The sequence below is a fragment of the Brassica oleracea genome, chromosome C7 (assembly GCF_000695525.1).
Source record: "Brassica oleracea var. oleracea cultivar TO1000 chromosome C7, BOL, whole genome shotgun sequence".
NCBI lineage: Eukaryota > Viridiplantae > Streptophyta > Magnoliopsida > Brassicales > Brassicaceae > Brassica > Brassica oleracea.
In genome coordinates this window covers 9584110-9596289 of record NC_027754.1, presented here as the reverse complement: position 1 = coordinate 9596289, position 12180 = coordinate 9584110, and the positions used below count along the sequence as shown (strand labels likewise).

Here is a 12180-nt window from a genome sequence, read left to right as displayed (position 1 = left end):
TTGGTCCGGTAAAGTCCCTTACCCAAGTGCCATTGGCGCCTTGATGTAATAGGCAAGCCATACTAGGCCGGACATGTGTTCTTGCCGTGAATCTCTTATATATGTTTAGCTCATGTTCGACCACGAGGCACTGAAAATAAAGACATACACGTCCCTTACCTTAAGTACTATTGGCGCCTTGCCTTGATGTATTTGTCATGTCATACACATCCGGACATGAGTATTGATGTAAACCTATTGTCTAGGTTTAGGTCATGTCTGAACATAAGGGACTAGGACAGGATAAAATACACCCTATGTTACCTACAAGGAACTAAAAATTTGAGATTGGATCCACAATGATAGATCTCAGGCAAGTTATGTCTTTGCAACGCGGTAGCACTACTTTACCTTGGTATTGAGACCATTAGTCATTGGCGTACATGAAGCTCAACCATCAGGTTGGGATGCGTCGACTGAAAGACCTTCAGTGATGTTCGCATCAGGGGGAGTAATACGTGTTGTACTCTTTTTCCTTCATCATAGTTTTGTCCCATTGGGTTTTTCTGATAAAGTTTTAGTGAGGCAACATCCAAAGCATATTACAAACTCTGAATGGTTATGACATCCAAAGAAGAGTGTTATAAACCATACGATGAATGTCTATCACTGACCCGGTCCATAAACCGGCCCAACACCTAGAGAGAGAGAGGCGGCTTAAAGAAGGAGAAACCCTCGTTTTCTTTTCCTTGTATTTGTACACTTTCCATATCTATGTATTTCCTTTTATCTCTTTGTAACTCTCATATATAAGGACACCATATGATTGATTAATATAACGAGAACTTACAGATTCCAATCTCAGGAATTAATACTTCTTTATTTAAAGAAAAACGACGTGGACCAGATGAAGCAACTACTTCTATCTCACTCATGTGAACTTCAAAGTTCTCAAGTAACTTCTCATTTATCCAAAAATTATTCTTTTTCACAAGTTGGATCATCCTTTACTTCAATACTTCAACACAGCCTGATCCAGATGACGCAACTGGAAAAGAATTTCCTAGGAGAAAATATGCGGATCTAAAATCTATCAAGGAATTGAATATCACGAATCTTGCAGACGAATTGTGATGGGTACATTCTCAGCAATTTACACTAAAGTGTGATCTCTGGCAGTAGAATAACCTGAAAAAGATATTCAACTGACAATAAGCATCTGAAATCACACAGAATGTAAACTGGTTAACTAAGAGCAATGGCACTCTACTTCAGTCTTCAAAAGGGAATTAAGCATCTAGCGAGTCTACCAGAGCATTAAAAGGAATGTGAACAGATGCTTACTGTGAGTTTTCCTCTGCTTTTCTTTTTTGGCGTCCAGTTACGCCTAACATGTGTACAGAATGCATGATGGTAGAAGAAGGCCAATGTACAGGGATATTGAACAGAAAGCTTAGCAGGCAGCCACAGTTACGTTCACAGCTTTCGTCTCTTGAGGTGCTACATCATTACTTTGGCATTTCACTGCAATCTGGTTTAGTTGATAGGCCTCCTTTGCCATTCCAGCCTTAAGAAGACACGACAACAAAGAGCTCACTGTGATCTTATCAGGTGAGCAACCAATCGCCACCATTTTGTGGAAAATGCTGACTGCTTCACCCATCCTTCCTTTCATGCAATGCCCAATTATAAGAATGGTAAAAGTGATCTTATCTGGTTTGCATTTCGTCTTCTCCATCTCTGCCACAATAACATTTGCCTCGTTGACCTTTCCAGCTTTACAAAACCCATCAATGACAGGGTTGTACAGAAACGGTTTAGAAACAACGCCTTCACAAGCTAACTGCCTCAAAAGATCACGAGCCCTGAGCAGCCTATTCTCTTTACAGAGCGCGTTGATAAGAATGGAATAGGTAAATGCGTTAGGAAACATTCCTTTGGCATTCATTTCTTCCCAAAGACTAAACCCTTTGTTGACTTGTCCTACTCTGCAGTACCCATGAATCAAAGAAGTGTAGGTCACAACATCTGCGAAACAGCCAAAAGATTCCATCTTCCCGCGAATAACTTCCGCACAAGACATCTCACCCACTTTGGCATAACCATCGACCAGAACATTAAAAGTTATGTTATTAGGATAAATCCCCAAATCAACCATTTCATCTAACAGAAGAGACGCTTCCTTCACATTGCCAGCTTTGCAGTACCCTGACATCATCGAAGTATAAGTAACAACATCCAGAGAACAACCCACTCTCGACTTAACCTCGCTGAACATATCGTAGGCTTTGCCCAGCTCATTACTCTTGCAAAAACCCTTAATGAGAGTATTATAGGTAACGATATCAGGCGAACAAGCAAAACTACTCATCTCAGCAAAAAGCTCTAATGCTTTCTCAGCTTTCCCTACACAGCACAAACCTCGAATCAGAATGTTAAACGTCCAGGTATCATTACAAGACTGAAACTTGAGATGCTTTTCGAATAGATTAATGGCATCCTCCACACGACCCAGCCTCACTAACGTGTGCAACAAACTGTTAACCACCGTAGAAACTCCTTGAACCTCATAAGACCGAAGAAGCAAAGCAGTGGCAAAACGAAGGTTACCCTTTTCAGCGAAAGAAGACACCAAAAACCCTAATAACCGACTGTTGGGGGAGACACCATCGCTCTTCATGCACTCAAACACCTTCCCAGCCAAATCGTGCAACCCTGCTTTGCAAAGCGATCTAGTGAGCAAGTTATAAGTCCCGAAAGAGTGGCGAATGTTGAGCTTGAATCTACTAAACTCCCAAAACCGAAACCCGATGTGAGGATTGTCAAGTTTCTTCACGACCTCGAATGCGATGAACGGATTTATGTTCTTGCTGAGGTAGCAGAAACAGAGATCGGAATCTGGGACCCTGTAGACGAAGAGAGTAGAGAGGATTTTGACTAACCAAGCTTCGGGGCAATGGGTCACTTCTCGGGTATTGGCCTTTAGAGGACGAGCTTGAGCTCCGCCATGAGTGTGTGTGTGGAAGAGGCCAACGGTGGTGGCAAAGGACGATCGGATCATAACGGCGTGAATGAAGCGGCGACTGCGATTTGGGAGGAGCTACTAGGGCTTGTTCTGGTCAAACCCCTCATCTGTGTATGAAACTGAAACATTGGAACCGAACCTTCTAGCTTACATAGAGGGTTCAGCTTCCTACGGCTTTCTGGTTTTATTTATTAAGATTATAGAAAACCGGATTATTTTGTTTCTCGGGTCGACTTCCTATCAAATTGTTGTTATTATTTTTTTTTTTGGCATCGAGTCAATTAATCTTACACCCGAGAAAGGCAGAAACTTTGATCGGAGGTTCAGGTCGAAGATGTCAACGGAGAGACGTCCAATGACCAACGAAGAGAACGCTATGTATGTCTTCACGCTTTCTTTTGTTAATTCTTTAACATGGATTTTTTCGTTTTGGGCTCCTGATTCCAGACTCGATCGACTTGTTTCCTTTTCATACTAATAAAAATTGTCCTGTCATAAAATCTTTTGATGGACAAAACATGCATTCCTTTTGCCAATGTCCAAATCAAAACACCTTTTAGTCACTGTGGGACAGGATCATTCTTTTTGAACAGTAAAGTTTTAGTTTTTTCTTGTGAGGGTGGTGATTAGTGGATGGATCCGAATTGCCTTGTTGCAGGTTCCTTGACATATTACAAGAAGCACCTTTATTCGGTCACAGGAAATCGAGAAGCCTAGTTGGAAGTTACCTCTATCTGATTCTATTGGCAGGCTATGCCGTTTTAGCTGCAGGAGCTCCTTGGATATTTCATCATCTCCACCATTTGACACCTTCTTTGCTCTGCTGCTGCGATGTTGCGCTTTTGATTCTCACAGGTTTTGTTTTCTCCTCGCTTTTAATTTTCTTACCTTGTTATGTTTTCCAAAGCCTAAGAAGGAGCCATTTGTTGAAGACATCTCATTAAATCATTAACTCGCATTCTTCTTAGGCCTATTTATCTCCGTCTAGGTTGTTAGTTAATTAAGGTCTGGGAGCCTTCTTCTCAAGTTTTATCAGATTGACTTACTTTTAGATTATTGTAATGTCTTTCCTGGTTTTGTTGTTGACGGATATCACTTGAGTGATTGTCCTCTCTCAAAGTGACTGTTGTCGATTTGTATTTGCTCACCCATAATATGATATTGATCAGTTTTGTTGTTCACTTTCCTTAAGTTAATTTCCATTTGTACGGTCTCAGGTATCTTTCAACAGTACTTTGTTTTTCAAGTCCAGAAAATACGTCTTCAGGTACAAAAACTTGATAGCTTTAGTGATTACACATGGTTTGCTACTTCTTTTTTTGGTTTTAAGAATTAGATTTAGGTAGGAAGAGTAAGCTTCTTTTACTCATGTCATTTACTTTCTTGCACAGGGTGGCTTTTATTTAGTAATAGACTGGCTGATAAATATGAAAATGGTCTGCAGGGTTATTACAGTTTCAGTCAGAAGTTGAAGCATGTTGTTCGTCTTCCATTTGCAATTGCTTCATATGGTATCTGTCCAACCATGTCGGTTTCTCTTGATTTTACTGGTTACAAGCCTTTTAACATGCACATGACTGAACCTAGCGTGAAAACTATGAATTTTTACCCAAACTTGCTTCTTGTCCTCGTGTGTTTTTTTCTTTTTGTGAGACTAAATGTTATTGTCCCCGTGATGAATTTAGTACCTTGGATATATGTCCAGGTACCGCTGCGATGCTTCTTGTGATAGTATGGGATCCCCAAATCAGCATTCTTTCTACTTCTTCTTTGCAACGGTTCGTAGCTCGTTATCCGCTTGTCGAGTATCTATCTCAGTTGTAAATCCGTAATTTGCATCGTATGCCCTTTTTTTTTGGGATATGATCTTACAGGATCATCATGATTGCTGAATCAGTGTGTGCTGGCTTCTTCATGAGTTTATATATAGGTGAGAGGGCCCTTCCTTCAATTAAATAAGTATATGTTAATGTAGTAGTTCTATAAAACTGCTGCTTTTTTATTTCAGGTAATGTGCATCAATACAATTCCGTTAATTCAAGGCCAGACGTCTTGAAGTCGTTATACTCTCCTCTTCAACCGTCAAGTTCTATGGACGGCTTGAGGTATTATGAAGGCCGACTTTCTGATCAACAAACGGCTTTGTTACAGTATCAGCGCGAAAACCTCCATTTTCTAAGCGAGGAGGTACCTACCCCTATACCAGATACAAAATGCTCCCCCATTTTTCATCTACGTTTCTTGATTTTCTGTGTCTTCTCATAGATTCTGTCTTTGCAAGAGAAACTAAGCAAATATGAACAATCTGATGATGGAAGCACCCCTCAGGTTGAAGATTTTCTCTGGCAAGCTTTCCTTTCCTTTACCAATAGCAGATAGCTTAATAATACTCAATGTTAAATGCTTGGTAGGTTGATCTGGCACATCTTTTAGCTTCTCGAGACCAGGAGTTGAGGACACTTTCAGCTGAGGTAATACTTATTTCTGAAGCTCCATCTCTATGACAGAAACCCAAAACTCTATACAAATGTGAATTGAATGTTCTTGTGAACAACCTCTCTCTCTTGCAGACGAATCAACTTCAGTCTGAGCTACGGCTTGCTCGTTCTTTGATAGCAGAGAGGGATGCAGAGGTGCAGCGTGTCAACAATACCAACAGTCAGGTATTGTAGGAAAGTCTTTAGATTTTTATTCTAGATTCAAAGTAATCTTGGAGAGATGTTTGTGGTGGTTGGTGCAGTATATTGAAGAAAACGAAAGGCTGAGGGCAATTCTGAGTGAATGGAGCATGCGGGCAGCAAATGTAATTTGGTTTTGAGAAACATCATTTTCTGATCTTTTGTAGTAAAACATTGAATCGTTTGTTTGTATTGTTTAAAGCTTGAGAGAGCTTTGGAAGTGGAGCGTATGTCTAACTCGGAACTACAGAAGGAAGTGGCAGGTGGGCGTAGAAAGCAGCAGATGGTTGAGACATCTGAGCAACCTCCATTGTAAAAATGACAAACGAAGCTTAGCTTCTGTCTAGGTTGGTTTTTGTAACTAAAGATGATGGAAGTCTCAGAAGTTGGTGCTTTTTTCATGGAATCAAAGCTGTATAAATGCTTTCTATCTTTTACTTCCTTGTAAATTACGACAGCTTTGTGTTTGCTGTTGAAATGAAGCTATTGGTACAAATTGAAAAAAAAAAAGAAAAAAAAAAGGGTAAATCCCAGAGTCCATGCTTTTTGTAGGAAATGATTCATGATTCGTCTCTAAAATGATGTGTGGATCCGCTTGACTAGCGATGGCAGAGTTGTCTTCGGTTTATGTTTATGGGCTTCAGGCCGTATGGTTTTTTAGAGTTGAAAACAATCAACTTGTACCGGAACCGGTTTAATCGTTTAAGAAAAATACACATATGCCCTTTTCGGGATTGATGCTGGGATAAACTTGAAAAAGGGTTGTGTTTGGAAGCATGGAGCCACCACCGAGTTCGCGAGCGGAGGAACCTCCGTCATGGGACGAGCTTTACAAAATCAATCTAATGCCATCGGAGCTGTTTCTCAAGTTCCGAAAAGAGCTCCAAGGCCTTCGCGTCGGCGTCAATCTCGAGGTCATTTTCTCTCTCTCTCTCTCTCTCTCGCTCCAATTCGCTGAACTGCAAGTGAAACTAAGTAGTCGCTTTGTTAGAGAGTTCTTGAAGATTTATTATGGATAACGAACGGAGCTAAGTATTCCGTTTTTAAGGCATCGAAAGAGACCTGCTCTGTTCTTGTTTGAGCCATGACATGTTCATCATTGTTTTTATATCGAATGTTCCAGTTGTATAACGAACCCACGAATGATTACCACGCAAAGCTTGTTCTGAAGCCATTATCACCAGAACGGAAGTGGAAGTTTATTTATGAGCCTTTACACCAAGAAGTTCGTGTTCTTTCAAAGAAGATTCCTCTCACCAGATTTCTCAATCTCCAGGTTCTCTTTCCTTTTGTTGTTGTTGAGTTTATTATTGTGCCCTCTCTGGTCTCTTTTACATATTTTGTAAATCTGAATCTGTAGGTTGGTGTTGGGCATAACTTTCAAATGAACGCAATGGGTTGGAAATGGAAGCTTACCTCTTGTTTGGGTGGAGATGGTGTGTCTCGGATCCAAAACAAAACCACTCTTGGTTTGACTCCTGGTGTCGATCTGCGGTTTGGTTGGAGAGCTGATTTTGTACTCCCTGAAGTTACTGGGTAAGTCTCACCATTTCTGACATCTTTTTATATATCCATCGGTTTCCAAAATATGTGATTTCACTACGCTTTAGCTAATGGTGTTCTTGATGAATGGAACAGAGCTCTTGGTACTGAAGAACCGTTATTCAACATGAGCTCGGGGCGTTTAGAGGCATCACTGGATAGAGTAGAAGCCATTTTAACACATTCCGAATATCTATAACCAATCCGTTACTTGTGTGGTTTTTTTCAAACTAGTCTCTATCATCTGATAAACTGTTAGTATAACTCTCTTTTTTTCTTGGTTTTGATATTGAGATCGTCTTCGTGTTAGGTATACCTGAAATATATTATGTTACATATTCAGAAGATCTTGACAATATCAGAAGGCAAACGTAAATATATTACATATTCACAAGATATTTGCTTAAATATGTGTTGAATACAGACAGTTGTGTGTTAGTTATGGGATTTGGTAATCACTAGTTTCATGAAAGTTCATGCAATGGATATTAAGTTATTTATAATCTCTTTGGATCTATGTTACAAGTTAGGTAGATATATGGACTAGATTTGGTTTACTGAAATGGGCAAATGTCACAAATATACAATGTGCAACTAACAATGGCTGAATTCAATAATCTATACCTCTGATAAGAGCAAAATAGTATTTTATTGTTTTATCAAAGAAGATTATAATCTCTAACCCAAAAGGTCTAGAGCCAATTCCTGAAGTAATAATCTTCCAGGACCAAGATACAATATACAAATTGCATAAAGAATCCTTCTCCACGTATTCATCTATTTATACTACTAAAACGTTGACCGTTGAATATAACAAACTCTTAACGGTTTATTCTTCACTCCACGTCACCTTTACTTCTTTTCTTCTCTCAATTCCTCTTTGCTTCTATTCTTCCTCCTCACATAACATCTTCGAGGTCTATCAATACCCCCCTCCCCAAAATTGAGCTTGCCCTCAAGCTCAAAAGATGGAAAGTTCTGCTCCAGTTCTGTAATCTTCATCCATGTATGCTCAAAATTATCAAGACTGTGCCATTTCACCAACACCTCCAACAATCCCTTCTCATCATAACGAAAATCCAACAGCTCCTCCGGAAACAATACTAACTCATCCACCTCATTCAACGACTCTGGAAGCTGCATCATCGTGTGACCCGAACCCAAAACCGGTTTCAGTTGTGAAACATGAAAGGCCGGGTGAATTTGACAAGTATGTGGTAACTCCAAATGATACGCAACCTCTCCAATCTTCTCTAATACTTTGAAATGGCCATAGAATTTAGCCGCCAGCTTTTGACAGAAACGCTTCGCCACACTCGTCTGACGATAAGGGCGCAACTTCAAAAACACCAGCGAACCAACTTCAAACTGTAAGTCTCTCCTACTTTTGTCAGCATTGTTTTTCATAATGTCTTGAGCCCGAAACAAATGCATCTTCATATCAGCGAGCATTGCATCACGTTCTTTTAACATCGTCTCCAGCTCGAAATTCTTAGTAGAACCTTCCTCAAAATGCAACAAAGAAGGAGGTTTCCTCCCATAAACCAGTTCGAAAGGTGTTGCTTTTAAGGAAGTATGGAACGAAGAGTTATACCAAAACTCTGCCCAAGACAAGTACTGACTCCACTGCTTTGGGTGAGAAAAGTAAAACATCGCAGGTAAGACTCTAGACAACGGTTAATAACCTCAGTCTGACCATCTGATTGAAGATGATAAGCCGTAGAAAACTTCATTTTTGTGCCTGCCAGCTTAAAACATTCCCTCCAAAAGCTACTCAAAAACACTCGATCACGATCAGATATAATGGATAATGGAAAACCATGTAACCTGACAATCTCCTTCACAAACTTCTCAGCTACAGAGTGAGCAGTATACAGATGCTTCAATGTAAAGAAATGCGCATACTTACTCAGACGATCCACCACAACACAAATCACCTCAGCACCATTTGATTTTGGCAAACCCCCAATGAAATCCATCGACAACTCCTCCCAAATCTGTTGGGGAATCGGAATTGGTTGAAGAAGGCCAGCAGGGGATAGAGTTGAGGTCTTATGAGTTTGGCAAACGCGGCATTCAGCAACAAACTTCTGCACATCTTTCTTAAGATTTGGCCAATGAAAAAGACGCTGAACCCTCTTGATAGTCTTCAACACACCACTATGACCTCCCATTATACCACTGTGATACTCATTTAGAATTGTATCTATAAATTTCGAAGACTTTGGCAACACCAAAACGGTCTTTATAGAACAACCTTCCTTTCTTCACCGAGAATTCTGTTTTTTCACAAGAGCCCACTAACAAATCATGTATAGTCTGTTGAATATGAGCGTCTCCGTCAATTTCTTCAAAGACATCTTGCATTTGAAGACTCGATGACTGTGTAATAGCTGTAAACAACTCCAGAATTGAAAAGGATGGATTATGAACCACGCGAGAAAGACCATCTGCCACCTTATTCTCACTTCCTGCTTTGTAAATGATCTCAAAATCATATCCCAAAAGCTTAGTAAGCCATTTTTGATAATCCATAGACACATCCCTCTGATCCAAAAGAAATTTTAGACTCTTTTGATCTGTAAAAATGGTGAATCTCCTTCCCATCAAGTAGTGTTTCCACTTCTGAACAGCCATCACAATTGCCATAAGCTCCCTTTCATAAACCGGCTTCAACTGCTCTCTATCAGTCAACCCCTTACTGAAATAAGCAATAGGTCACTGTTTCTGCATCAATACAGCTCCCAACCCATAGCCCGATGCATCAGATTCTACAACGAACTGCTCCTGAAAGTTGGGTAAAGCCAGAATAGGTGAACTAGTCATCCGTTGCTTCAGTTCCTCAAATGCTTTTTGTTCCTTGTTACTCCATTCAAAAGCATCTTTTTTAAGCAGATCAGTTAATGGCCTTGCAACAACTCCATAAGCCTTCACATAGTTCCTGTAGTAACCCGTAAGACCCAAAAAAACTCCTCAATTCTTTCACTGACTTCGGCGCCGGCCACTTTGAAATTGCAGCTGTTTTAGCAGGATCAGTTGAAACCCCCTCTGCTGAAATAACATGACCTAAATACTCCACGCTGTTTTGGCCAAACGAACACTTCTTCTTACTTGCAAAAAGTTGATGCTTCACAAGCAGTTCCATGACAACCTTTAGATGAACAGCATGCTACAACAGCTCACCGCACCAATTGATAAGAGCAAAGTAATATTTTATTGCTTTATCAAAGAAGATTACAATCTCTAACCCAAAAGGTCTAGAACCAATTCCTGAAGAAACAATCTTCAGGACTAAGATACAATATACAAATTGCATAAAGAATCCTTCTCTACGTGTTCATCTATTTATACTACTAAAGCGTTGACCGTTGAATATAACAAACTCTTAACGGTTTATTCTTCACTCCACGTCACCTTTACTTCTCTTCTTCTCTCAACTCCTCTTTGCTTCTATTCTTCCTCCTCACATAACATCTTCGAGGTCTATCAACCTCCTAAAGAGAAGCAGACCAATTAGCCTATGGTGATTTTTCACTAAGTGATTTTCCGTGTTTTATACATAAATATAAATATTTGTAAAATAAATAATATAATAATTAGTTAATATTTTATTTTCAGTTAAAAATCATTTTGTATTTATGTATATGATTTGTTTTAAATATATTATACTAATTTAATAAAATATGTAATTTTAAATATAAAATAGCTAGCCAGTCTAATTATTATTTGAATATATAGGATTGTACATACTTCTCTGAATTCAACCGTAACTGTTTTTTTTTTTGAAATTTTGTTAGTTGCATTTAATTTAGTTGGTTGTCTTACTTTTGTAAATATATTTAATAAAATTACGTATGATTTGTTATTTGTTGTATTGAGAATCAAATATCTTTATAGTTCCAACTAATATAACACTGAAAAACAACTCAATCAATATAAAAACTATACATACTCTCAGCAGCCTGCAAATGGTTCCCTAATTCTGCAAATTACTACACAGTAAACTATAAATATAGTAATTTTTAAGAATTACACATATTTTCACTGATTATATTAACGCAATGAGGTTTGCTCCATTAGAGATAAGATCTTTCAGCGTTCTGATTCAAAGTCAGCTTGGGATAGGTATAAGGTTATCAAAGCCGGAGGATTCTTGGGCAACTTTTATTTGGAACAAATTTACAATGTTGAGCATTAAATTACGGTATCTCGCTTTGTCCTTGATTGTAACCCGACGTTGGATATATAATAGATTGTTTACTTTATTATTGTTTATTACTTTATTTTTGATATTGAGACAACTTGTCTTTTAGGTGTCAAAGACATTTGTTTTAGGTGTCAAAGACCATTTGTTTTAATAATAGCTCTTTTAAAAAGTTTTATTCTTGACCAATTACACTCATTCCAGATTTTCCTAAACTATTGCATGCCATACATGGAAGATAACAAGAAAGATTGCAGAGGAAGAGGAGGCGCTCGACATTCAAACCAAACATTCATCCAATATGAAAGGGATATTCATCAAGTGCAATTCCTCAATCGCTAACCACCATACAAAGGAAGAGAAATGGTTGTTAAAAAAATGGTCTTTGACACCTAAAAGACAAAATCACCTAAAGAGCTAAACTATCTCAATCAGCTCGAAAAGGTATGAAAACCATCATGAACAAAACATGAGATGCATAATTACTTGTTAAAAAGGTATCCCATGTTTCTCTTAACTATGTTCATCAAGGATATTCAACCATCAACAACAAAGGACAAGAGCATCCATCACAATCAAACTGCTTTAAACATCAAAAGAAAGCAAACTGATTGAAACCTTACCAAACCTGCTGCAAACGAGAGACTTTCAGTCGGGTACACATTGTGGGAACCGAAATTCGCACTGTCGATTTCCGTTTAAATTAGGAAAGTTAGGAAAATCCTAATTTTCCAGAGGTCCCGGATATCTGC

The 12180-nt window shown here is 38.9% G+C and overlaps 3 protein-coding genes across 4 annotated transcripts; 2 read left to right on the top strand and 1 right to left on the bottom strand.

Moving 5' to 3' along the window:
• Window positions 1–801: 801 nt before the first annotated feature.
• Window positions 802–3144, bottom strand: LOC106306947 (pentatricopeptide repeat-containing protein At2g06000). Its single transcript, XM_013743754.1, has 2 exons — window positions 1324–3144; window positions 802–1167 (listed from the first exon to the last, which is right to left on the bottom strand). The coding sequence occupies exon 1, from the start codon at window positions 3038–3040 to the stop codon at window positions 1433–1435; it is 1608 nt and encodes a 535-aa protein (XP_013599208.1). The 5' UTR covers window positions 3041–3144; the 3' UTR covers window positions 802–1167; window positions 1324–1432.
• Window positions 3145–3243: 99 nt separating this feature from the next.
• On the top strand, window positions 3244–6206 carry LOC106306948. Of its 2 annotated transcripts, XM_013743756.1 has the most exons (12): window positions 3244–3382; window positions 3663–3859; window positions 4222–4271; window positions 4449–4515; window positions 4710–4782; window positions 4879–4934; window positions 5013–5191; window positions 5270–5332; window positions 5416–5475; window positions 5575–5667; window positions 5745–5807; window positions 5885–6206. In XM_013743756.1, the coding sequence occupies exons 1-12, from the start codon at window positions 3339–3341 to the stop codon at window positions 5996–5998; spliced, it is 1059 nt and encodes a 352-aa protein (XP_013599210.1). In that variant the 5' UTR covers window positions 3244–3338; the 3' UTR covers window positions 5999–6206. The 2 variants fall into 2 exon arrangements, with proteins under 2 accessions (XP_013599210.1, XP_013599209.1); XM_013743755.1 differs by lacking the exons at window positions 4222–4271; window positions 4449–4515 and having other exon boundaries at window positions 5885–6202.
• A 207-nt stretch (window positions 6207–6413) lies between these two features.
• On the top strand, window positions 6414–7603 carry LOC106304320. Its single transcript, XM_013740729.1, has 4 exons — window positions 6414–6596; window positions 6806–6958; window positions 7043–7218; window positions 7321–7603. Exons 1-4 carry the CDS (start codon window positions 6459–6461, stop codon window positions 7421–7423), a joined length of 570 nt encoding a protein of 189 aa, XP_013596183.1. The 5' UTR covers window positions 6414–6458; the 3' UTR covers window positions 7424–7603.
• The last annotated feature ends 4577 nt before the right edge of the window (window positions 7604–12180 follow it).

Excerpts from the sequence above, each read along its gene's own strand:
- LOC106306947 (XM_013743754.1), bottom strand. The coding sequence starts at position 3,040 with ATGATCCGATCGTCCTTTGCCACCACCGTTGGCCTCTTCCACACACAC.
- LOC106306948 (XM_013743756.1), top strand. The coding sequence starts at position 3,339 with ATGTCAACGGAGAGACGTCCAATGACCAACGAAGAGAACGCTAT. Across the intron at positions 3,383-3,662 it reads ACCAACGAAGAGAACGCTAT|GTTCCTTGACATATTACAAG; the intron begins GTATGTCTTCAC and ends GCCTTGTTGCAG. Across the intron at positions 4,516-4,709 it reads ATTTGCAATTGCTTCATATG|GTACCGCTGCGATGCTTCTT; the intron begins GTATCTGTCCAA and ends ATATATGTCCAG.
- LOC106304320 (XM_013740729.1), top strand. The coding sequence starts at position 6,459 with ATGGAGCCACCACCGAGTTCGCGAGCGGAGGAACCTCCGTCATGGGAC. Across the intron at positions 6,959-7,042 it reads CCAGATTTCTCAATCTCCAG|GTTGGTGTTGGGCATAACTT; the intron begins GTTCTCTTTCCT and ends CTGAATCTGTAG. Across the intron at positions 7,219-7,320 it reads GTACTCCCTGAAGTTACTGG|AGCTCTTGGTACTGAAGAAC; the intron begins GTAAGTCTCACC and ends TGAATGGAACAG.